Source organism: Drosophila bipectinata, chromosome 2L (assembly GCF_030179905.1).
Source record: "Drosophila bipectinata strain 14024-0381.07 chromosome 2L, DbipHiC1v2, whole genome shotgun sequence".
Classification (NCBI taxonomy): Eukaryota; Metazoa; Arthropoda; class Insecta; order Diptera; family Drosophilidae; genus Drosophila; species Drosophila bipectinata.
The window spans coordinates 4,456,050-4,482,291 of NC_091736.1; the positions used below are offsets into that span (position 1 = coordinate 4,456,050).

Here is a 26,242-nt window from a genome sequence, read left to right on the forward strand (position 1 = left end):
CCACAGGGCTGATACTGTTATCAGTTCGACCACACATCACGTGTATTTTTTGTTTTTATATAAACTTAAGCGTATAATCATTTAGTTGATTTATTTTGTGGTTGTGTTTTAATGTTATACAATTAATAATCAAAATTTCTTTAATGGTTTGTGTTTTAAAACACTACCAGCGGCCGTGGGTGTTGCTTGAGGTGCCGGGCTGGATCTGGATGTTGTTGTTGTTGTTGTCTCCTGGCGCTCCACTTTGTTCTATTTTTCTCCTCCCTCTCAGCATGCTGCACATGGTTTTTGTTGTTGGTGTGTGGGGGGTTGGGTGGCGAGTAGTAGTAATAGTGGTGGCGGTCTAAATGGTCGCTTACAACTTGTCCAAGTACTGGGAGAGATCGGGCAGACCCTCCTTGAGACCCTTGCGCTTGCGGGTGTCCTGGACGATGGCGTAGGGCTTGCTGGCGGGCTCGCACGGGTCGCCGGGCAGAACCTGCCAGTGATCGAACACGCACTGAGGGAAGGCCTGTCCACCGGTGTTGGAGCGCAGATCGGCGGTGAAACCGAACGACTCGTTGACGGGCAGGTAAGCCTTGACAACGAACATGGGGGTGCCCACAACCTGGTTCTCCTCGAACACGTGACCACGACGCCTGTTCAGCACACCGTAGATACCACCGACGGCAACCTCCGGGCACTGGATCTCGCACAGGTAGACGGGCTCCATGAGGCGGGGCTTGGCGGTGATGGCAGAAGCGTACAGGCAACGACGGGTGGTTGGAATGATCTGGCCACCACCACGATGGATGGCATCAGCGTGCAGGGTCACATCGTAGATGTTGAAGCGGACACCACGCAAGTTCTCATCGGCCAGGATACCCTCCTTGGAGGCCCACTGGAAACCAGCGACAACGGAATCCTTGATTTCGTTCAGGTACTGCACAGACTTGGTGCAGTCGAGGATGAAGTTGGGTCCGGTACCGTCGGGACCGAAGCACCAGATCTTACGGGCCTCGGTGACATCGTAGTCGTACTTCTCGGACAGATAACGGGCACGAGCCTTGAACTCGTCCTTGGAGGTAACCTCTCCGTTGTCGATGTCCTCGGGCAGACCGTCGGGCATGGGCAGGGCCTTCATCTGCAGACGGTTGTGCTTGTTGGGCGACTTGGACAGACACATCTGGTCGGACTCCTCCGACACGGTTTCACGGTAGGACACCACGGGGTCGGACTTCTTCAGGGGGATACAGGCGTGATCCTCCTCCAGATCCTTCAGACAGATCTCCAAATGCAGCTCACCGGCACCGGCAATAATGTGCTCGCCAGACTCCTCAATGATGCACTGCACCATAGGATCGGACTTGGCCAGACGCTTCAGACCCTCCACCAGCTTGGGCAGATCGGCGGGGTTCTTGGGCTCAACAGCCACACGCACGACAGGCGACACGGAGAACTTCATGACCTTCATGTTGTGGGCATCCTTGAAGGTGGTGATGGTACCGGTCTTGACCAGGAACTGATCGACACCGACCAGACCGCAAATGTTGCCGGAGGGCACATCCTCGATGGCCTCGACGTAACGACCCATCATCAGGATGGTACGCTGGATGGCCTTCTCGTACAGATCCTCCTTCTTGCCGGGAGTGTAGTTGGGGCCCATGATGCGGCACTTTTGGCCGGTGGCGACCTTGCCGGCGAACACACGACCGAAGGCGTAGAAACGTCCCTTGTCGGAGGTCGGTACCATCTTGGAGATGTACATCATCAGAGGACCATCGGGATCGCAGTTCTTCACAGCAACGGCGGCCTCATCGTCGTGGGGGCCCTCGTACAACATCTCCATACGGTACTTCTGGGCAACCACTGGCGATGGCAGATGGATGGCAATCATCTGAAGCAAAGCCTCACCGGCGGGCAACCAGGTGCGCATAACGGTCTTCAGCAGAGCCTTGCCGTCCTTATCCTTGTCCTCGTGCTTCAGGGTGACACCGATCTTCTCCAGCAGGACACCGATCTCCTCCTTCTTGTAGTTCATGATGGCATCGAACACCTTGTAGATGGGATCCAGGATGTACATGCAGAAAGAGCGCTTGTTGTCGGCCTCCTTCTGCTTCTGCCACTTCTTGGTCTTGGCGTTGAAGAAGTTCTCACCCCACAGACTGTAAAATGGAGATAATGGAAGAGATTAGTGGTCTGTACACGATATTAGGATACTATATCTTATATAATATATATACAAGTGTAAGGATACTGCCTTAGCATGACTCGTTGAGACATTAGGAAAGAGGTCACGAGGCAGCGTTTCAACAGCATCCTGCAGCATGCTCTGCTTCTATTTTTGTAGCACTTGTGGCGCCCTCAGCACGCGCGACTCTAAACAGAATTAACCCCTAAGGGTCAACTCTCCAAGATGCCGCACGCTCAGCGTCACACGTTTTGTGCTAGAAGCGTTGATATCTACCTACCACATGGGAGTATACTATTTACTTACCGGTTCATTAGCTTGACCACATCGATCTTGAACTTCTCGGAGTACATCTCAGAGAACTGCTTGAGGGTGAAGGCCCAGCCGTGCAGACCGGAACCGAAGCCCACGGATCCCTTGGAGGGGTCGACGCGCACCTCACCCATCGGGCCGCCGTCATCGTTGTAGGTGGCAATGATGACGTTTACGTTCTCAACAATACGCTGGAAAGTCTGGTACAACTCCTCGGCGTCCAATTGCAGCTCCAACAGAGCACGGTCCATCTTGTTCATGAACAGAATGGGCTTGATGCGCTCAGCAATAGCCTGACGCAGCACGGTCTCGGTCTGGACACACACACCGGACACACAATCGACGACGACGAGGGCACCGTCGGTCACACGGAGAGCAGCGGTCACCTCAGAGGAGAAATCCACGTGACCGGGGGAATCGATCAAGTTGATCAAGAAACCCTTGCATTCCTTCTCACGCTGATCGGGATGGGTGATGAACACCAGATCCTTGTCCTCCACCTCGAAGTACATAGAGATGGCACTGTAATGGTGGACAAGGAAGAAACATAAGTAAACCATAAGTGACCCAAAGATGCATGTCATTGACTTGACACTTACGTCGACTTGATGGTGATGCAGCGCTCCTGCTCATCCTTGCGAGTGTCGGTGAAACGGGTCTCACCAGCCTTGGCTCCGGCAATGATACCGGCCTTGGACACGAGAGAATCGGTCAGGGTGGACTTGCCGTGGTCTACGTGAGCAATCACGGACATGTTGCGGATGTTCCGCTTCTTGTCCATGAGGCCACGGATTTCGTCGACGGTGAAGTTGACCTAAAAAAAAAAAAAAGGAGACCATTGGTAAGTAAGTGTGTTTTCGTGTGTTATGTACTAGAACTCGTTCCCGATTGCATCTGTGTGTGATTATTAAAAATGGCGTCCTCACACAAACATATGCACACTTTAAAGTCATGCCATGATGGACTTTGAGGTTAGATAAGAACCGAGAACCACTTGCGTCGCCTATTCCCAAAAAAAAAAAAAAATATTCTATCAGCCTCACCCACACACTAACACAGCAGCATCGGAATGTATATATTTAGAGGCGGCTGGCCCTCAGGGCCGTCGCATTTCACAACTTTCACCAATACATGGGTGCTACTTCTTGTGAAATTTCAATAGCAAACTGCATACGTCACTCTGGGCACTTGCGCCAATAGATCTTCTTTGTCTTGCATTTCACAACGGGACGTACCACACGCACACAGGCATGCCTGCACTACATGGCTGCTCGTATATATATACGCTATATACGTTATTTCGACAGGTAACCGTTGTCACGTCTACACTTTTTGGTCCAACTCCTTGGGAGGACCGGACTCGGCAAATATCACCGCGGACATCTCGTCCAGGGCATCCTCCACCGCCCCAACCAGTTATTTTTCATAAGTGGCACCTACCATTTTGGATGTTGTAGATTTTCTCGCGGACCAAAAAACACTACACGCCTGCACCGGACGAAACTTGAGGTTGAAAAGAAGGTAGAGATGGGCAGAGGTGACAGGGTCTCGTCAAAACATCGGCAGGGATGACGAAAATATTTATTCTGTTCCGATATTTTTTTTTTGGTCACACTAAGGCCACACACACACATGTCATGTAGACGTTTGGAGCTGTGCAAAGTGAGAGGTCCGATGTTTCTTCTCTCTTGCACCATGGAGGCTGGCCTCACTGAAAAGTGGGATCCCAATTTAGCGGGAATTTTTGAAATTGATGTAATTATGCTTATTATTGCTTAGTTCCAAGGAGGCAACTCTAACATGCCCGATTTTATTACAAACCAAGAAGGCTTTGCAATCGATTTTTTGGGCCATATCTGGGATATATAAAGGGCACAGGCATCGTTTTTCAAACAGTCAGAGTCTAGAGCTCAAGCTGGAGCCAGGAGCTTATTTTTTTATTCCTTTTTTTTTTAATATATTTTAATCTTCAATATCCACAACTTTCTTAGAGGAATGTTTCTTCGACTTCTTGTTTGTTATTTTATTTTATTATTTTAATTTTTATATGACTTTTGGGGTCTTGCAGAGTTTTGTTTTCTGTTATCCTCAATATCCACATCTTTCTTGGAGCAAGTCTTGGCATATGATTACTTTTTTGTTTTGTTTTTTATTTTATTTTATTATTTTAATTTTTATATGACTTTTGGGGTCTTGCAGAGTTTTGTTTTCTGTTATCCTCAATATCCACATCTTTCTTGGAGCAAGTCTTGGCATACATATGTTTACTTATTTTCTTTTTTGTTATTTTATTTTATTTATTTTATTATTTTAATTTTTCTGTGACTTTTGGGATCTTTTAATGCTCCGTTCTCTGTTATACAACAGCGGGTCTCTGTATCTGGCTCCACTTCCATCCTTCTCCTTTCAGTTGGAGTTTGGCATTCAGAAAGCTACTATTATTTTGTATCGTTTTTTTATTTTTGGGTTAAAAATAATTGAATCCTAATTCTAAAATGATTTTGTTTTTAATTCTCTTTTTTTTTTTTTTTGGTGTACGGGTTTTCCTTGTAGAGGTGTTCTCCGGGGCTCTTATGATTTTTTTTTTTAACGTTAACGAAGGTTTTATCATTTTCCGGCTCTTATTTTTGTATTTCTTGTTTTAAGTTGCTTTTTTATTTTTAAATTCTACTCATTCTATGTCTTGATCGATGTTGGTCTTGGTTTCATTCCGAGGTTTAAATCAAATTTAATTCGATTTTTCATCCTTTTTTTTTTTAATATTTCTTTTATCTGTTTGTTTTTTAAATTTTTTTCGTTGACATTTTTAATCTGCAAATCCAGCAAACAATGTGTCCAATGTTAAGACTAAAATATTTTCGCTTTTGTGTTGCCCTTGGAACTTAAATATGTTTTGCCAATCATGGTGCTGGCGATATCGGCCGGTAAATCCTGTATAGGCGGTAGAAGTTTTCTTTGGTTAGTTTTCTTTTAAGTTTTCAGTTTCGTTTGTTTTTTTTTTGTACAGATGTTTTCAGCCGAATCCTAATTTTGAATCTTGAAGGCAGCATCATGTTTCGACCAAGAAAAATTCCAGCAACATTGGCAAAGTCCCGCAACAATGTGCCCAATGTGAATTTACCCCTTTTTCCCCGCCAACTTGGAAGTTCACCACACTGCCGCCAGCAACTTCACTCAAACTTGACTCAAACTTACACTCAACCTGGGCAGCATGTATCTGCAACATGTATCTGCAACAATGCTGCCAATCATGTTGCTGGCGATATGTTGCTGGCGACAGCGGCCGGCGAACGCTGTGGAGGCGGCCGAAGTTTTCTTTCGTTTTCAGTTTTCATCGAGTACGGTTTGCTTTTCCGATTGGACTGAGCTTTTCCGCGGCGGTGTTGTTGTAGTGCGAATGCAACAATCTCAAATAATCCAGAAATTCAAAAAAACAAAATACAAATCAGTTCAGTGCCAAAAACATTTTGTTTCTTTCGGGTATAATGCATAAAAAATAATCTATAGATCCGAAACTTTAATGTTGAAAAATCATCAAGGATTTGAAAAGCTAATTCAAGCAACGATTGGAAATATTTCTCAAAAAAATATCTGATTCATTATTTTGTAATAATTTATATCTTTAGTTATTTTATGCTTTAATCTTTAAGCTTTTTACCTTAATTCCAAAATAAAAATTAAATCTCATCAAACATGTTTAAATAATTGTCTTTTAAATTTTTCTAAAAAGAACTTAATATAAATAATAAAATTTAAAATAAGATTTAACCGGAAAAACGTTTTAAAATAAAGGCTTTTCGACCAAAAACTTTTTGGAGTTTTTCTTTGATCCTAAGTCCTGGACCCGAAACAATAAAAATTATTAATTATAATAAATATATGCCGGAGAAGGCAAAGGATAATTCCTGCCAAAGGATAACTTTTGTCGCGTTCTGTGTGTCGGAAGGAAAATCCTTTTTACGCGTTCAGCTTCCTGACCAACAAAAATAAAAAAATAAAGAACAAAAAAAGGAAGCGCCAGGAAAAAGTTGAGACTTTTGCACGTCTTGAAGGTCCTTTTGTGCGTTTTTTTGCCGATCCTGCTGCAGGGCGGCGGCAAACAAAGTAAAAGTTACAGCGAAAGTTGTTGTGCAACGTGTGGCAAGTGCGGCGAACAACACCAACAAGAAATGCAGCGAATGCAGCGGCAAGTTTAATTCGATTTTAGTGTGTAACAATCAGTGTTAGTGTGGCACCAGCAGAAGAATTACTAAAGTGGATTACCGGTAGACCCGTCGTCCTTGTGCCAGCGAACCAGCCAACCAGCCAACCACCCAACCCACCGCTCACGGATTTTATTTTGAGCGTGCCAAGTCTTTCATCTTTTGCTTGTCGTAAGTTGCAATATTCGAGCATGCCCATGCCCACCTTTGTGCTTTGCCGCAATTTCATTTCCTAGCACTATCCTAATTTTTAATTAATTAGCCAGCCTTGGCCACCAGCAGTGCAGAATAATAAATTTTTAATTGAATTTATTTCCCACAAAATGCTGGATGGGCTTTGTGGCAAGAAAACTATGGTTCCAACATGGAATTTTAGAAACTAACATATTTTTCTCATTTAAACAAAGATTATAAAATATAATCCTAAAAACATCCTGGACTATAAATCAATAAAAGTGTCTCATATAGCACTTCCATTATAACCCTTTATGGAATATTGAAATGCATTTTTTATTCTCCAAAAATTGTTTATGGCATAGATCAATTGGGATGTAAAGGTTTCAAAAGAACCCAGGGCATCTAATATCCGCTTGACCCCAATAACCTAGTCATAAATATGGCAGATGCTCAAGTTCCAGTTCCAATCTAAATCGCCATAAAGTAGATGCACACGTACCCAGCCAAGAGCTTAATAAGCCTGCTAATCTGAAGCACACACAGCGGCATCCAAAAGATACATATAGAGCTCTTTCAAAAGATACAAATGCCTAAAAATGTTCCAGACAGTCCAACAGTCAGACTAAACCATACACACAATGGGAATTATGATGGAGATGTCGACGTACTTTTTAAGTAAATTATAACGCATTCAAAAATGTTTTTATTCCACATAGTCATATATATTTTTTTTTCTTTGAATGAATGTTGAAAAGGAACCGAGGAGTCGTCTGAAGTAAAATAAAGCAAATAAAGCTGAAAAAGTATGCAAAAAGTCAACGACAGTTAAAAAAGGCGACCAGACAGACTGGAGAGGCTTTTTCTTTTTTAGATGGGGTATGGTTGGGAAATCCAAGGTACGAAAGGATATTCAGACAATGTGGGGAATGTCGAGAGTGAATGTGTCTACCGTTTCAAGTCCTGCCTGCATACACACAGATACTCCTTTTGGCACTTTGGCAACTGTCTTTTCATTGTGTCATCCAGCCTCCTCATCCTTCCAGTTTTAAGGGTTTCTTCTATTACATTGGCGAGGCGTAAAGTTCATAACTATTTTTTGGGGGTTGATGCCGTTAAAAGTCTTTTACAAGTTTAACAATACTCATGGCTATAGCTTAAGTTTTATAATAATTACAAGAACGCAATAAAACACAAAATTGAAGGGCTTTTTTTAAGACAAAAGACTGGAGAAACCCTTTTAAAGCTTAAGTTGATGATGTCTAAAGGTTGATCTTAAATCCAGACTAAACCACCCAATGTGTTTCTGCATATTCCTTACTTTAAAAATCTGATTTGGGATTATATACTGCGATATATGTATATATTGGAAAAGCCAGAGTTAAGCCGATTCGATTCAAGGAGCATTTTAGATGAGCCAGGACTTGCCGGCGGTGTTGAAATGTGGGCTGGTTTCAATGTAACTGCTTAATGGTGAATCCGAAAATTCAGCTCCCGGGGAGGCAGTAAATTATGAAACTGCATCCGCTATGGAAGCTACCCGCTTCCCATACCATTCCGCAATTCCCGCAAAGTTAAACACTTGAAATCTGCCACGAAATCAAAGAGCAGACTCTCAGACCCCCAGACCCCCAGACCTCCAGACCGCCAGACATGCGAATGCGAACCTCCTCGAGTGGTGCCTCCTCCTCGGAGGAGCTCGACGATGAAGTTTTGCGCAAGTTGTTTGGGTAGTCAAGTGGTTGTGATGGCTGGGGGCACCTGGATGCCCGTCCACCTTTACCCCCAATCCCTGACACATATTCGTGGGGAAATTAAAATAAAATAAAAGTGGTAACACATCTCCGGCGAAATGGAGTTCCGACGGCACACGCTTACATTCAGTACCCTTTCTCCTCTGCGGGCTGGCTGCTTCTGAAATAAATCTTAGAATGGCTTTAACATGTTTCCAAACTCCGTGCCTGTCTTGATTTATACATTCGAAATAATTTATTGGCTGGCAAAGTATTTTCTTTGCTTTTCCTCAAAATGCTTTCGCCTTGTCTGCAGCTAGACCAGTTCTAAGTGCTCATGTATTGCTTCTATCCGGCCTGGTTGTGGAATGTGTGGAATCATTACGCTTTTCTGATACAATTTTTAAGTGGCAGTGATTTTTGTTTTACGATAGAAGATGTAAAAAAAAGGCCTTTATGTTGGGTTAAACGGCCTAGTTTTTAGAACCTTCCTCCTTTTTTTTCTAGAATCTGTAATGATAGAAAATTATAATACCATTTTGGTAATCTCATTAATCTACTGGCTTTTAATTGTTAAAAAAAATCAAGGTTGTTTAATTTTAAAATTCTATTTTTTTAGAATCTTAATCTTTTCTATTCCTTTCTTAAGACATATGTTTTTTAGATACTTTTAGAAAGCTCCTCTAAAAGATGCTCTTAATATTTTTTTATAAAACAGTCTTAGTTTTATGGTTCTGAATTTACAAAGTTCTTTTTATTTGAATATTTTCAGGAATGGAAATTGTGTTATTTTTATTTTTTTCCCACCTAATTCCGGAATTCTGGGTATTTGTCAAAAAAATCTGAATGAAATTCATTGAAATCGAAACCCTCACCAGCTTTGAATCGAGTGATGTTGATGTTCGCGAAGATGAAGACGTTTGCATTCGCAATGCCACCTGGTATATGGATGTTTACCTGGTCCTCCATCCCGCTAGGGTTTTTGATGCCGCTTGACATGAGCGACGAGTTCGAGGGAACTGTCGGCACTATTTGAAACTTATTGCTCGCTCGCCTGTCATCGCAAGTCGGTAAGGTGGCCAGGTAACTGAAGGGAGGGGACTGAATGCCACTACCATTGGGGGGATAACAAGCCACCCGGGAACGTGGGGTGTGTGTTTTTGGGGTTCGACTATTTTCTGGTATTTTTCTATTTAGATGGCTGCAAATTCGATTCGACTGAACAAGTTTTCCATTGCTCCCATTTCCCATATTTCCGTTTCCCTAGCTGCTTGTTAGCTTTCCGCATATTTCGATGTTGTCGAGTTGTTTTTCCCCCCGTTTTTTTACGCAACCAAAAGATAAGTAGATGCATCCGAGTGCTTTGGCTTTTAATGGTTACCTGTGCGTGGGCTCCAATCAAGCGTTGCAACTTCAATTGGCCGGCGTTGCACCTCCGGCACTGGGCCGTTACTAATGACAGGCAAACATAATGGACACGCCCTCCTGAAATTCCCCCAAAAAAAAAACAAATATACAAACAAATCAGGGAAAACAAGTTCCGAAACCCAAACAGAGGGAGACCGTATGAAAGTTCTTTAATTTACAAAATTACAAAAAAAAGTTCAAAAAACAAAAGGTACAAAAAAGTTTTTAAAATCTTTTAAATTATATGATGCATACATAACATACATATTCTTGATCAGATTTAGTATGAATAAAGTATAATTTTAATCATAATATTTTATAAGTAGTCTTCATGAAAAATGTTTAAGGAATGGGTGCATCACAAATAAAGTAAGTTATTTCATCTTTGCCAACAAGATCAATATTGGAACACTGTTTAGTTGTATCAGCAGTTATGACAGCAGAATGAAAACTTAATTCGCAAGTAGTGTAACTGAAATTTGGATGTGAATAATAGTCGATATGATATCGTGCACCAATATGAAGCTCCTTTGAAATGCTGAATATTCCGGCGCTCAGAGTAGCCAAATGTCCACCCATTTCTAGGCATTTTTGGAAGGCGTTCATCCAAGAACTCTTTTCTTTGTTTTCAATGTAGTAGTACTTGTCGCCAAATTTTTTAAAGTTTTGTTCTATCATCTGCTTCAGTTCCTGGGTGGTTTCCTCCCGCTTTTCGCAAACGAACAACTTCCCGACGTCACACAACTCATGGGCCACGTCACCTAAGGAGTTGATGACGACGCACACCTCGTCCTGTGTGTCCTTAAGATCGGGGTGTCTTAACTTTGACGCTAAGCTTGTCGAAGCCGATAGAACAACGTTAGGAAAGGATAGATCGTTTATGTCAACAAAATATTCCGAGTTGGGCTTTAGTTCTTTGCTGATGTAATCAAGCTCCTTTTGGCTTTGGATACTTGCTAGACGGCCGCCCATGCCGCTGCATTGGTACAGAGCACCAAGCCACGATTGGATACATTCGTTTTCTATATAGTAGCACTTGGATCCAATCGCTTTAAAATTTTCTCCACATCCATATGCGTGGCTGGTGCTGTTCTTGGTGCTGGTGATGGGGCCTGAGAATGACCTGGGGCTGATTCTGGGGGTGATCCTGGTCCTGGTGCGGTGGGTGGTGCTGGATCTGATGCTGGGGGTGGTGCTGGGGCTGGTTCTGGGACTGGTGGTGGGGGTGCTGCTCGATCTGGGGTGGTGCTCAGGCTGCGTTTGTGTTCGTTGTTAAAAAAAATATTACTTGAAAAATATTTCCTTACAAAAATTAATATAGTTAGATTCACATACCGATAGTTGCATCCATATGTAAATTCCTATAAATGTTGAAAATATCAGTGCACCAGTTATGATCGCAATTATTTTCATTCCGAATTTCTTGTCGCCGAACTTCTTTGTGCGACTTGTAAAACTTGACTGAATTAAAAAGGCTGATTTTTGAATTCAGAAAGAGTTTTAATCAACTTTTCGTGTGCGTGTTTAGTGTTTTTTTGAAAACACTAAACACGCACACGTGTCTTTAATATTTACGCAATAATTCTTTAAAAGTACTTACGTTTTTAGTAAGACTCATTCGTAAACGATAACACTTCGAACGATAAGGTTCTGCGTATATGTAGATCTGTGTGTAAGTCGAAACCCCGCATGAAGCTGCTTTTCTATTTTTTCCCTTAAATCTTTGGTTTTTTGGGATTTTATGATAAATGTATACTCTATTTAGGTTTCTATGAACAAATTTTATAAAGAAAGAATAAACTTGATAAAGCAAAATTTCAAAACTACTGTTGAAATCGTGGGCCAACGATTCGCCACCATTCTGCATCAAAATCCTGAGAAAAAATATTTTTTGAAATTTTTGTCCATTTTTCGCGCTGGGATCCCTTCCCCTATTGGGTCCACAGTGATGGCTATATCTTCTACAGTGATGGTTTAAGTGGTGTAGCTGGGGTATTATAGTCGACTCTGTAAATACTTAAGTATATCCGTATATCCATTCTAGTCAAGGTTGTACTCATCCCAAAAAGATTTTTATTATACCGATTCGATTATACAGACCATCATCACGGTTCTTAAAATGAAATACGGATTTAATATGCAATATGATATTTTATGAAACAAATTATAAAAATCTTAAAAGAAATTTATAAAGTTTAAGCAATCTGAATAGATGCTTCACAAATAAAATGACACTTATTATCGAAATCAACTGCATACATAAAAGGACCCGATGCATTGTTTTTAATGAAAACAAACATGGCACCGTATTCATAGCTTGGTGCGCCTTTTTCCCAGGCAAAGTAATTATCTTTTGAGCCTGAAGTTATAGAAACAAATTTACTGTCCCCAGTTTGATCAATAAGGTCGATATAATATCTCGCGCCAAGACGAAGTTCCTGTGAAATGTTGAGTAATTCCTGGTGGTTTTTCGGTGTAGCCAAATGGCCACCCAGTTCTTGGCAAATAAAGAAAGCCTCTTGCCAATCTGCCGTTTTTTTGCTTTCAATGTAGTAGTACTTGTCGCCAATTTTTTTAAAGTTTTTTTCGATCTTCTGCTTCTGTTCCTGAGAGGCTTCCACGTTCTTCTCGCAAACGAAATACTTCCCGCAGGTACACAACCCATGAGCCATGTTACCTAAAGAGCTAATGACGACGCACGTCTCTTTCCCTATGTTCTTTAGCTCTGGGTGTTGGAACTTTGGCGCTAAGCCTGTCGTTGCAGATCGAAGATCGAAAGAATTGAAAGAAGGTCCATTGCTTATGTCGATCAAATATTCCGAGTTGGGCTTTAGTTCTTTGCTGATGTAATCGAGCTCCTGTTGGCTTTGGATACTTGCTAGATGGCCGCCCATGCCGCTGCATTGATACAGAGCACCAAACCACGATTGGATACAATCGTTTTCAATATAGTAGCACTTGGAGCCAATGGCTTTAAATTTTCCTCCACATCCATCTTCGGGACTGGTCCTGGTACTGGGGCTTGTGCTGGGACTTATGCTGGGGCTTGTGCTGGGGCTGGGGCTTGGGCTCGGGCTTGGGCTTGATCTAGGGCTGGGGCTGGTGCTGATGCTGATGCTGGGGGCTAGGCATGTGCTGGGGGCTAAGCATGTGGTGGGGCTGATGCTGGTCCTGTAACGGAGGGTGGTGCTGGATCTGATGCTGGGAGTGGTGCTGGGGGTGGTGCTGGGAGTAGTTCTAGGAGGTGTTCTGGAAGTGATGCTAAGCCACTGGGGCTGCTGGGGGTGCTGCTGAGGCTGTGTTTGTGTTGGCTGTTAAAAAAAGGTTACTTCCTTGTAAAAATGTTTCCTTAATAAAATTTGGATAGTAAGTTCCACATACTGATATTTGCATCCATAAGTAAGTCCCTATAAATGCTGCCAATAACAGAGTACCATTTTTGATCGCAATTTTTTGAATTCCGAATTTCATGTTGCCGAACTTCTTTGTGCGACTTGTAAAACTTGACTGAATTAAAAAGGCTGATTTTTGAATTCAGAAAGACTTTTAATCAACTTTTCGTGTGCGTGTTTAGTGTTTTTTTTGAATTCTTTAATATTTACGCAATAATTCTTTAAAAGTACTTACGTTTTTAGTAAGACTCATTTGTAAACGATAACACTTCGAACGATAAGGTTCTGCGTGTATGTAGATCTGTGTGTAAGTCGAAACCCCGCATGAAGCTGCTTTTCTATTTTTTCCCTTAAATCTTTGGTTTTTTTTTGGATTTCATGATAAATGTATACTATATTTAGGTTTCTATGAACAAATTTTATAAAGAGAAAATTAACTTGATAAAGCAACACTTAAAAATGACTGTTAAAATCTTGGACCAACGATTCCTGGATCGATTCGCCACCATTCTGCATCAAAATCCTGAGACAGAATAATTTTTAGATTTTTGGCCATTTTTCGTGATGGGACCCCTTAAAAATTGTGTTTTTCCCTATTGGGCCCACAGTGATGGCTATATCTTTCCCAATTATACTCCGATTCTTATAGCTTTATCTTTTAAAGTCTCTGAGATTAACGAGCATGGCTATATTAACTGGGCTGTTTATTCTGATCAAGAATATATATACTTGATGGGGTCGGACATGTTTTTACCCTACGAGTTTTCTGCGAGTACCTGGTATACAAACTGTTGAATTATTCAAAAGAATTTAGTGAAATATTCGATACAAATAAGTGAAATCTTTTTTTTTTAATACGGAAATTTTTGAGTGGAGTAGATGGTGTGTTATAGTCGACTGTAGATACTTAAGTATATCCGTATGTCAATTCTAGTCAAGGTGGTAATCATCCCAAAAAGATTCTTATTATACCGATTCGATTATACCGTCCATATACGGTTCTTAAAATTAAATACTGATTTAATATGCAATATGATATTTTATTAAAAAAATTATAAAAATCTTAATGGAAATTTATAAAACTGCTTCGCAAAATGCTGCTTTTAAATAGATGCTTCACAAATAAAATGCAAATTATCATCGAAGTTAACATCAAACATAAAAGGACCCGATGCATTGTTTTTAATGACAACAGAGGAAAAGTAATTATCTTTTGAGGCTGAAGTTAAGGAAACAAATTTCCCTAACTCTAGTGGATTAGTAAAGTCGATATAATATCTCGCGCCAAGGCGAAGTTCCTGTGAAATGTTGAGTAATTCCTGATGGTTTTTCGGTGTAGCCAAATGGCCACCCAGTTCTTGGCAAATAAAGAAAGCCTTTAGCCAATGTGCCCTTTCTTTGCTTTCAATGTAGTAATACTTGTCGCCAATTTTTTTAAAGTTTTTTTCGATCTTCTGCTTCTGTTCCTGAGAGGCTTCCTCGTTCTTCTCGCAAACGAAATACTTCCCGCAGTTACACAACCGATGGGCCATGTCACCTAAGGAGCTAATGACGACGCAGACCTCTTTCCATATGTCCTTTAGCTCTGGGTGTCGGAACTTTGGCGCTAAGCCTGTCGTTGCAGATCGAAAATCGATAGAAAAGGCAGTGGAAGGTAGATTGTATATATCAATAAAATATTCCGAGTTCGGCTTTAGTTCTTTGCTAATGTAATCGAGCTCCTGTTGACTTTGGATACTTGCTAGATGGCCGCCCATGCCGATGCATTGATACAAAGCACCAAGCCAGCCTTCGTCACAATCGTTTTCAATATAGTAGCACTTGGAGCCAATGGCTTTAAATTTTCCTCCACATCCATCTTCGGGGCTGGTCCTGGGGCTTGTGCTGGGACTTATGCTGGGGCTTGTGCTGGGGCTGGGGCTTGGGCTTGGGCTTGGGCTTGATCTAGGGCTGGGGCTGGTGCTGATGCTGATGCTGGGGGCTAGGCATGTGCTGGGGGCTGGGCATGTGCTGGGCCTGATGCTGGGGGTGATCTTGGTTCTGTAACCGGGGGTGGTGGATCTGATGCTGGGGGTGGTGCTAGGGATAGTTCTGGGGGTGATGCTAAACCATTGGGGTGGCTGGGTGTGATGCTGGGGCTGCGTTTGTGTTGGCTGTTAAAAAAAGGTTCCTTAAAAATGTTTCCTTAATACAATTCGGAGAGTAAGATCCACATACCGATATTTGCTTCCATAAGTAAGTCCCTATAAATGCTGCCAATAACAGAGTACCAATTATGATCGCAATTTTTTGAATTCCGAATTTCATGTCGCCGAACTTCTTTGTGCGACTTGTAAAACTTGACTGAATTAAAAAGGCTGATTTTTGAATTCAGAAAGACTTTTAATCAACTTTTCGTGTGCGTGTTTAGTGTTTTTTTTGAATTCTTTAATATTTACGCAATAATTCTTTAAAAGTACTTAAGTTTTTGGTAAAACTTATTCGTAAACGATAACGAATCGAACGAATCGAATCGATAAGGTTCTTCGTATATGTAGATCTGTGTATATGTCGAGAAACCCGCATGTACATAGCTGCTTTTCTAATTTTTCTATTAAAATGTTTGGTTTTTTGGATGTCATGATAAATGTGTTAGTATTAAATGTATTTATGATATTTAAGTTTCAATCAATAAATTTTATAGAGAGAAATCAAACTTGCAAAAGCAAGAATTTTAAAACTTCCGGTATAATCTTGGGCCTAGACCTTAAAGAGCTTAACCACACTAATATAAATACAAAAACTTTGCTTTCTACCCTCGTGCCACACTTTTAGACATTTCAACAAACCTTTTCGAAAATTCCAGTGGCATACATTTTCGACAGATTCGGGACAAATTATTTTGGTAGAGTGTGGGTTTGGGGCTGTGTACTTAGTTGTTAACGAGTTGATTAGCTGTTAACTGCGCAATCGTCTATTCGAATTTTATTCATGGTTCGAATATGTCATGGTTTCTTTCGTGTTGATGCTGCAAACGAACGGCCAATTGATGGCCTGTTGATGGCCTGTTGATGGCCTGCTGACTGATAATGATGTGTGGCTATTGGCCATTGAAATGTCAAAATTAATACGCCTTGATGGCCGTTTAATGAGCTGCCTTCGTCATCCATTCGACATCGATTTCGAGGGTTTCGGGTCATCAAATGGAACCGCTTCTTGTAATCTATCGGTTTGACTGGGTGGTCTGGGTAATGGGTTAACAGTATGATGTATATTGTGTTTGATGTGATGAGGTGTGAGATAATTGAAACTGACACTGAAACTGAAATTATGAAATCTAACTTAAGCTCTTCCAGTTTCTTTGGGTTTGGCGACTTTATTGATGAAAAGAAATGTACAATTTTTATATTTTGCTGAAATATTTTAAGGCATAGTTCCCCCTGACATGCGATAGTCGTCCTTGCAGGCCACAGGTTTCCTCGACTGTTTTAAAATGTGTTTCTCCCGCACTTTTCGAAAGTTCTCTATCTCGCGGACTTCGTCCTGATCGTAATCGTTTATGGCCGGCGGATCCATTTGTTGGATTTTGGTTTTGGGATCTGAAAACGAATAGATATCCATGGTGGGATGATTCGGCATTTCACGGAAGACCCTCTTAAAAAATCCCCTTTTCTTCGGCTTCGAATTGGGATCCGATTCGTGGCTAATCACGTCGTTAGTTTTTTTATCCTTTTGTTTCCCATTTTTTCGAAAACGCATAAATAGTCCCAGTTTTTGAAGGAAAATACTGGAAAAAGCACGCAGGCTTGAATCAGCATTCTTTCCGCGGTCTTTGTTGTGCCTTTTACATTTTTTGGGACTCTGATCCTGGTACCATTCCCCTGGAGCTTCTGGTGGCAGGGTATGCGATGCAATATTCCGATATTTGGCCAGGTCCTGTTCGGAGCCACGATACCGTAACCCTTGATTTTCGTGAAAATCGGTATAGCTATCGATGCGGTTGAAGTATCTCATGGCTGATTGGGGACCACCAACTTTGGCATATCGGCCTGGCATGTTCTGATATCCAGAACAGCTGGCAATTTGCAATCCATTCTGAGACTGAAAATCAAATTAAAAAATCAAAGTTCATATATAGTTTTAATCTTAAGTACCTGTCCAGGTTGATAGAAGGATTGTGGCACTATACCCGATAGATCTGGATTTACTGGTACTTCTCTCATATTTTTCATTTGCTGGGGCGTGTTATACCAATAGTTGTAATTGCCGTAGTTGTAATTCCTAGGCTGAGAGTTGAATTGGGGATTCATTGGCGGTTGGCTATAATAATATTGTTGTTGACGGATTGGATGTTGCAGCTGTTGTTGCTGCATTGGTTGCTGCTGGTTCTGTAGCTTTTGCTGATGTTGCTGCTCTTGAAGTAGAGTCCCATGATTTTGTTGTTGGTTCCCTGAAGCACACGGACACGTCATGGGCAGCGATGCCGGATTATGTTGCTGTTGGTGAAGCCCATGTTGCTGCTGCTCTTGGGAGTATTGCGGAATCATTGTGTGATCGTAGGAGTGGCGCAGCGACGTGTCATTCATCGAGTGCCGAAGCCAGCCGGTCACGGCCAGATTAAGGATATCATCCGACTGTCAAAGAAAAAGGAATAAAATGAGCATGTCCTCAACGTAACTTGAATCTGAATTGATTGCCAACTTACACTGAAATTTTGTTCTCGAAACTGATCTTCCTGTTCGTTTCCGAATCCCAAGAGTGCCAGAAATGGGTTTTCCGTTTTCCCCGTTTTTCTACAAGTTTTGTTTTTCCTGCTGGAAAATTATGGTGGGCCCCTTGAAAGAAAGTTTTCGATAAAATGTGGGTACTTTAGGTTCGGTTGGGTTGCCTGGCATGGTCTTTTGGTTCTCCAAAGGGACTATACATTGATTGAAAATTGGGGGAAATATTACAAAAGGTAACACTATTGAATTGAATTTTAATCGGACTCTGGAGTAGTTGAAAGTTACCCTAACATATTTCTATTGGCCTACTAGTATCTGTTTTTTTCCCAAAAAACTGAAGTTTTCCAAAAATCAGCAATTTGAGGAATCGAACCTATTTTTGGATTTATCTTAATTGTTTTTTCATTTGGTTATTGCTGGTACCACCTATAGATTTCTGGTACCGTGAACAATCTTTTTCGATTGGGAATTTTTACTTGAGGTGTCAAGTTTTCTTTCTTCAAGGTGCTCCTAATGTCATCATGGCTTCTGGCTATTCGAAGAGACTGAAAATCGGGGGAAATAATAACCAACTTGACAGAAGGTTAATAAATGCTTAATTAAAGTATCCTAACTGGCCTCCTAGTATGTGTTTTTGTATGTCACCAGACATGAGCTTGTCTAAAAGACACGAATTGTTTATAATTTATGAACAATCAAGAGCCAATTCAGTCTCGCAAACAAACAATCTGTGCATAGAATTTCACTTTGTTGTATGCCCTCGATATTTTTTGCGGATCCAGGGCAGAAGGGGTTACTTTCTCCTTCCTCTGCAAACACCTGCCGCACTCTGTGTCTGCCATTCAGCACCCCGCTTTCGGTGTGCCTTCTGTATGCTAATTAAAAGTTCAATGCGCAACATTTCCACTGAAGACAACAACGACAATGGCAACAATGAGCATTGACAATGACAACGTGGGGCGGAGGACTAGGTGGCCTGGGTGGACTGGCAGTGGGGGTTCGCTGTGAAAAAAGAGCATAGTTAATTTATTTTTTCAAGCATTCTTGTATTCTTTTTCCCTTCTCTTTTTTGTCGGCGGCACAGGCTCCTTTCCCTGAATCCATTCTACGCAATCGAGTTTTTAATTTTTTAATTAATTGCCCGACCAATATGCAAATTGAGGAAAAAAGCCGGAAATGAGGAAAATTCCGATATTCTATATAACAAATGGAAAGTGTTTGGTGGCTTTTCAAAAAAATTTATGTTCTCGATTGGTTTACATCTTTATTTTTTAAAAGTTTTTAACATAAGCTTGTTGAATATCTTTATAATAAGGTACTTACGTTTTTTTACCCTCGCAAACCAGTCATACATATTTAAAATAAATAAATCTGAAATTACCTTCACCAGAGTCCGACGACCCTTTTGCCCTGACAATCTAATTACATTACTCTCTGACCCCAAAAAATATGTCCCCATCCTTGGCAGTAGGATTCCAAAAGCAAAGCACAGCCAAAGCCAGAAACCGCACATAAAAACCACATAAAATCACCTGCGTGAGTTTTTACGGAACAACGCCCACGCGCTGTCTCCACTCCGGGGAATATACATCCAACAATGGGGAACGGGGTACAGAGCTCTCTCCATTGGATCCCTGCTGTAAATTATTTTAATTTATGACCTTTGCTTCAGGTATTTGATGGAATAGTTTGGATTTTCGTGCTGATATCTCGAGGGGCCAGCGATGTTGACAACTGTTGCAACGTAGGGAGGATTCTGATGGGGAAATGCAACCATAATAATACAGAATTTTCATCAGCTGCATATTAGATTAATTTTCACAGCTTGTTATCGATGGGATTTTTCCAATTTCCAACTTGAATCTGGGCCAGCTTTAAGTGTTCCCCAAAGTGTATTTAAATGAGTGGCCAGATGGCTAAATGTAGAACTAAGTTTTTTCCAATTTGTTGATAAAAGATTATTTCAATACTTAGTCTTGAGTAACAAATGTTCTTAAAGCATAAAATAAAATTCATTTTTCAACACCATAGCCAAAAAATAACTAAATAAAATTTATGGAATTTCCCTTCCTGACTTGCTGGCAAATATTCCGCTTGCCTCGGAGTTTCCAATGAATAATGTCGTTTGTACTTAATTTGAATGACAAATGTTCCAATGTCAGAAACGTATTTATTATGTTCGTTTGGGTGTCGGGAAGAGTCAGCTTCAACATTTTTAGAGCTGTTTACTAAAACGTCTTCGCGAAGAAACCCTCTTATATATCTTGGGTCGCCATCAGCTGAAATTTTTGTTTATTAATTGCTTGGCGTTGCTACGCCATTAAATATTCTTTCTTAATCATATTAAAGAGGTCCTGGCTTATATTTTATTTAGGTTTGTCTAAGTTTTAAGTAAATTAAACAAGTTTACTCTTCTCTTTGCAGCATGAAACCATGATTACGAGAAAATACAGATAAAAATGTCGGCGAACATTAATTGGAAGTCTCAGCAAACTTGGGCAGTTTTGTTAGTGGTAAGTGCTTTTATATACTTTTTATACAAATGTATTAAAAAAAAATATATAGTCTAAGTATCTTTATCAAATCAGACTTTTGGCCAATTATAAGCTTCACCGGATTCTGACCTCAAGTCATTTTCATGGCCTGACAAATGGTGGGAAAATTTCATAAATTTTAAAGTAGCCAACGGCACTTGCCTTTGAAAAATCTAATAAAGAATCAAATTACCAATCATTTTTTGGTCCTCGCTGCCATTAAACCTTTTCCCGAAACTCAAGAGGGCCGGAGGATGGAATAAAGGGTTGAAGGATGAGATCCGATTCCTGGCCCTACCCTGACAGCAACACGTGCCGCTGTGTGATTGCGGATACTTGGCCGAGTGATGGATCCGATGAAGCAGCAACAACACCACTAGGCCGATGGCAACCCATTTGTAATTCAAGTCGATGGTCAAGCGTGGAGTCATTGGCTTTTTGGCCATAAAGGATTACTAGTGTGTGTGTGCTTGTGTGTGGGTACCGTGGGATATCTTAATGCTGTTGAACGAGGAGGCGTGTCCTTAACTTGTTACTGTGTGCACATTACCATAATGTGTTTTATCTTATCTGCCCTGAACTCTTTGAAATCACTTAAGAAGCTTGTAGTTGTCTAACCGCCCCAATAATCCAAGGTCTGTGAGTTAACCTTGGTTGGGTTTCTTTTTTTTTTGTGTGTGCCTGTGTCTGCCAGGACCTTTGGTTGTTTGTCCCGCTGGTCCTGGCATTTTGTTTCGGCTTGCGTGAAATTGCAAAATCAATCAATTCGATTACGTATACGTAATATTTATAAATATTTCATGTAAAGCTTTTGTTCGCCTTTTCGGTTAGTCTTCTGTTTTGGCTACCTTTTCCTTTTACTTATGTAAATGGAAATTACTTGTACGAGTATATATATGTGAATATTATCCCCGGGGGGGAATTCGTTTCTGTATTTGTTGCCATGCGGGCTATGTTTGAGTTGGTTTTGACATGTAAATAACACTCGGAGGCGAGTGTTTGGCGAAAATGCTTGGTGGGGTTAATGGCCATTTAATATGAATGGCGGCCTGATGAGGGACAGGTCGAATTATATTGACGGCAGCCAATCGAAATCAATTAATTGATGACAGTTATTAAGCCACTGGCGCTGTCAAGTGGTAGTTTTCGATAATTGCAGGGATAATATGTACTTTTGACAGGAAGAAACACAGACTTTGTTAAGAGTTAGAGTTTAAACCAGAAAGTTAAGGCCCTAGCATTAAATCCCTTTTGTATAAGTAATTAAAAACTTATAGCTAAGCCTCCATTTAGTTAATTTGCTTGAGTGGCACACATTTCAACTCGTCAAATATTCACGATGTTCAATTTAAAGTTAAGCTCCTCAATATGGCTCTATCCTTGTAATCCCTATTATCCTTGTCATGCCACACAAAAGCCCTGAATCTCTTTAAATGAGGAATATACGATTGATTTCCACACATTGGCTTATCGAATTTAGTGGAGTTTTTCCCTTTGCACTGGCCCTGGTCAGTTCATTAAATATGTAAACAATTGTTCTATACATTGTGGGAGATATATTTCGGAAAATCCCCTCTTCAGGCCACTCAGCCCCTCATTTGAATAAATGCATTGGTTTTTGCTGCTGCCTCCCGCCCATAAAAGTCCAATATAATTGTTTTAAAATGTCTATATGTATGTATTTCGATTTCGAAGTGATTGTGCGCCAGAGTGTGTAAGCAAATTGTTTTTGGCTTTATTTTTTTATTGACACACGTACATAATTTATGCCTGGTATACCTATGGCATGTGGAGGGAATCGAACATTTTTAAATTGACTGCAAAAGTCAAAGGGCTCTTTTTTTCGTCGGCATGTGGGTTGGTTGTAAATATTTAAATATATGTGAAGAATTATGTTTTATCAATAAGTTCTTAATTGAATGAAACGATAATTGTTGGAGGAGTGTCAATAAATAGCATCCTTAGGCATGGGACTCATGAGTATCGGGTATTGTATAGCCTTTTATCCTTTTTTTGACTTCAAAAGAATTTCAAGAGGCTTATTGTTTTGAAGCTGCAGGTGCGTTTTGATGCTGGCATAGCGTTGCAAAACGAATTTCCTTTATGGCTCAACAGTTAGTGGCCACATAGCCATGAAAATCACATGACATTTTCACGCATCCACCCAGCCGGTGATGTGAAATTGTTTGGTATTAATCATAGTCGGACCGCCCGCACAAGCCGCAAATCCTGTCAGCCACACGGCCCGCCAAATGTGTGTCCTGTCTGTTTGCTCAAGCGGAACACGGTGTATGTGTGCGTGGGACCGTGTGTGTGCCTGCTGGGCCGTAATAATTGTTTGGCCAAAGGCTCCGGGCTCTCGCTCGTCCATACGCTAAGTTCGTGCTGGAATGTCACGTGATTAGCCTCACCTGTCAGGGTGGATGTGGGAGAGATCCTGGTCGCCTAGTGGGCAGGAGAGGTGTATATGAAATTATGTGGAAATTGTTGCATATTTAAGTGGGCACGCATGAGTAGCTGTTAAAAAGTTTATAATCACAAATTTGTGTTACCGTTTTGCCGGAGGTTTATGGTTTTGAGGACAAGGCCACAAAGTTTCTGCAAAGTTGTACAATTGATGATGTCTTCCAGTGGCAAAGAGGTGGGTCAGAAGGTCAATATGCTTATTGAGGGAAAGTTATAAAAGAAGTTAAAGTTTTCAAGGAGAGAAACTTTTGAATCTTCGACATTTACATCGTTTGGATTGGCAGACGGTCTATTAGCACGACTCTTAGCTAAGGTCTCCAATATATATTCCTCAAAACAACTTATAGAAAAATCCAAAGAGCCATGTCCTTTTAATCCTGCCAGCTAAGGATGGAAAAAAAGAAAATATCTGTGCAGAAATGATAAATTAATTTGGAACCATTGTAGCTGAAATTGAAATGCATAGTTGAATTCCTTTGTTTACTCATTTGGTTGGAGCACAAAAACTTTGAGTAATTGAGCCAGAAAGTGGAGGGGCGCCATCGAAAAGAAAAGAAGATGCCAGAGCTAGGATGGTGGGATGGGGATGCCGAAAAGAAATGGACAGAAGTCATAATGGAATATATAAGACGCTGACTTTTCTATTTCATCTTCGTTTGCCATTCCGCCAAGTTGCAGACTCTTGAATGGCAACAAAGTCAAATGCAACTATTATTGGCATGCTCCAGGGAAGGAAATGGGCGGACAGGGGGCCGACGACGTTGAACTCCATATAACAATTGCTAATGTACGAAATATTTCATGATTTTCAGCTAGTTTTACTCTGACTTGTGCCCCAAACTTAGCTGCTCCCAGCAACTTCGATTCTTGGCTTTTCTTTATATTCTTTCTGAAGGTTTTAGCTGAGTCGTGTATTTCTTTTATTCATTCTATTCTTCTTAGTTTTCTATAATACTAACTTGGCTTTGTTCGTTTTCAGACAAGTTTAGTTTGATTTTAAGGTTTGTTGCTCCCTTTGAGCCGCACACAAAGTGCCTCTAAAATATTAAAGAATTAAAGATATTTTGGTTTGGTTTATTGGGACTATTGAAACTAAAAACTTTTCAAATTAATTAACCTGCCAATGTACTGGAATTTTTCTGTGAAAAAGTCACAACTTTTGTGGTGGGTGACAAGCCAAAATGGAATAAAATTAATGATTTACTTTTGTGACTTGTTTTGAGGACCATGCCGTGACCCTATTGCCATTTCGCCTGGAATTCCAATTCTTTTCAGCATTTCCCCGAGGGGAGAACCCTCTTTATAATAACAATAGTCATGACTCCTACCTATATACTCCATTTACGGGAATATATATATCCATTTTATATAAAAATGAAGCCGAGTTGGGGCAGAGAACGAAATATCAGTAATGAGAGTTGTCCATTTGTGGTAATTAATTTTAATGTTGCTGGGGCAACGCTGCCAATTTCGAGAAAACCAGAAAACGATGTCGATGGACATTTGGCGTCACATTTGTGTGGATGCTTCAATGGCAACCCACGGCAACCCAAAAGCAACAATAGTGGGTGGACCTAAAAAAAAATACAAAAATAACAAACTAAGCCACCACAGCCTGGAATTGAAATTAGAAATGGCAACTATCCAATTTTAGACGAAGAGGGAGCCAGAACCACGGAAAACTCTTTTTGGACAATGTCCTGGCTGGCTTATTTTGACACGAGCGGTGTGCTGGCTGCCCGGGCCAGGTAATTAGTTCCAGGTCTGTGACCCAAAACACCTGCAGCTGTGCCTGTTTAAGCCAGAGAAAGCTCATTTATAATTTATGGCGAATTTAATCACTGCCGAAAAAGGAAAGTGCCCGTATGACTTGGCTTTGCTTTCTATTTTTGGCGTTTCATTCCATCGCGATATAATCTTTGAATCAATTTGTCGAAGTGTATGTGAAGGGAAAGAAAACTGTCCAACTTGCGTGGTTTCCACTTCCTTGGAAAAGGATTCTTCAGCGGGAGTGACATGAAAGGCTCTCTTTTTTCCTTGTCGTGAATGGAATCAGATTCCTTCAACCTCGTTCCCATTTCTGCAGTTCTTCCTTTTTGTGTGACGACTTCTCGAGTGGATTTATTGTTACGTGTAGTAAATATTTTTCTTTCATTTTTGCATAGTTTCTTGTTATTTTTTTTTTTTGTACTCTGTAGGTACAAGTGTATCTTTTTATTTTGCTCGCTCATTTTCCTTAAGAATTCAGCTCCTTTGCAATTCGACTTTAGGCCCAAGGTTTCGGGTTGTGCGTGTACATGTGTACCTTCTTAGCCTCTGCTATTTGCCACTATTTGTATGTTTGTTTGTTTGCTTGTTTATTTGTTTGTTGGTTAGTGAGTTCCTGGTTGTTTGCATGTCTGTCCTGTGCTGTTGCGAGCGAGGGCGTGTTAATGGTCAAGGCGTAGTTGACAAGTTTTTGTGGTGAGTGTTTTGTTAAGAGTACTCCAAGAAGTTCCTAAGTCGGAGCCGAAGCTGTACCATTTGTGGAGATGATTAATGGCAGGGCTGAGTGGTTGGGGAGGAACGGGAGGAGGCTGAACCCCTTCCATGGTTGATAAACAGGAGAGCTGGACTCGGAAAAAGCTTTTATTTGGGTCAATATTGTGGCAGTAAAATACCACAAGTTTTGGAATCTATACATTAAGGGGGCTCCTGATTTCAGAAAGCATATAATAGTTTATGGTTTGCAATAAAACTTTTTATATCTGAATAATTGTTAAAGTATATATCACTTTGAAACTTTAAAACAAGAGAGGAAAGCTTACTTTGGGTGGAGAAGAAGTTGGATACCCTTGCAGTAAAGTGGCATTTTATGTTATAAGATAATATTGGAATATCAGTATATGCACTATAGAAAGGAATATAAGAAATTAAAGATATAAATACAGATATCTCAATATCAAATATACCAAAATACCAAAATACCATATCACGGGCATAAAAAGAGCCTTCGTTTCAAGTCCATTCCGTTTATGAAACATTTCGGCATACAGCAGACTCAACACTTGCCCCCTCCCTTTGGCTTTTCGGCTAGCAATTAATAAATGGAAATAGTCTACATGAAAACTCAATTTTCCGTAGTTGTGCCGTGGCAGGGTTAAGAGAAG

At 40.8% G+C, this 26,242-nt stretch overlaps 4 protein-coding genes across 6 annotated transcripts in view; 1 reads left to right on the forward strand and 3 right to left on the reverse strand.

The window, feature by feature from the left end:
* Positions 1-74: 74 nt before the first annotated feature.
* eEF2 (eukaryotic translation elongation factor 2) lies at positions 75-4,080 on the reverse strand. The gene is made up of 4 exons (XM_017240252.3): positions 3,923-4,080; positions 3,082-3,296; positions 2,477-3,004; positions 75-2,144 (listed from the first exon to the last, which is right to left on the reverse strand). Exons 1-4 carry the CDS (start codon positions 3,923-3,925, stop codon positions 356-358), a joined length of 2,535 nt encoding a protein of 844 aa, XP_017095741.1. The 5' UTR covers positions 3,926-4,080; the 3' UTR covers positions 75-355.
* Positions 4,081-6,775: 2,695 nt separating this feature from the next.
* nolo (no long nerve cord) overlaps positions 6,776-26,242 on the forward strand; it is a 57,064-nt gene continuing 37,597 nt past the window's right edge. For all 3 annotated transcript variants that reach the window (XM_070277305.1, XM_070277306.1, XM_070277307.1), the window contains exons 1-2: positions 6,776-6,855; positions 20,518-20,606. In XM_070277305.1, the coding sequence (XP_070133406.1) occupies positions 20,553-20,606 (54 nt within the window). In that variant the 5' untranslated portion in view covers positions 6,776-6,855; positions 20,518-20,552. The remainder of the gene's footprint in view (positions 6,856-20,517; positions 20,607-26,242) is intronic.
* LOC138925866 (C-type lectin domain family 7 member A-like) lies at positions 10,233-11,506 on the reverse strand. Its single transcript, XM_070277452.1, has 2 exons — positions 11,334-11,506; positions 10,233-11,252 (listed from the first exon to the last, which is right to left on the reverse strand). Exons 1-2 carry the CDS (start codon positions 11,409-11,411, stop codon positions 10,341-10,343), a joined length of 990 nt encoding a protein of 329 aa, XP_070133553.1. The 5' UTR covers positions 11,412-11,506; the 3' UTR covers positions 10,233-10,340.
* Positions 16,720-18,391, reverse strand: LOC108124504 (uncharacterized). The gene is made up of 3 exons (XM_017240225.3): positions 18,075-18,391; positions 17,524-18,003; positions 16,720-17,470 (listed from the first exon to the last, which is right to left on the reverse strand). The coding sequence occupies exons 2-3, from the start codon at positions 17,953-17,955 to the stop codon at positions 16,793-16,795; spliced, it is 1,110 nt and encodes a 369-aa protein (XP_017095714.2). The 5' UTR covers positions 17,956-18,003; positions 18,075-18,391; the 3' UTR covers positions 16,720-16,792.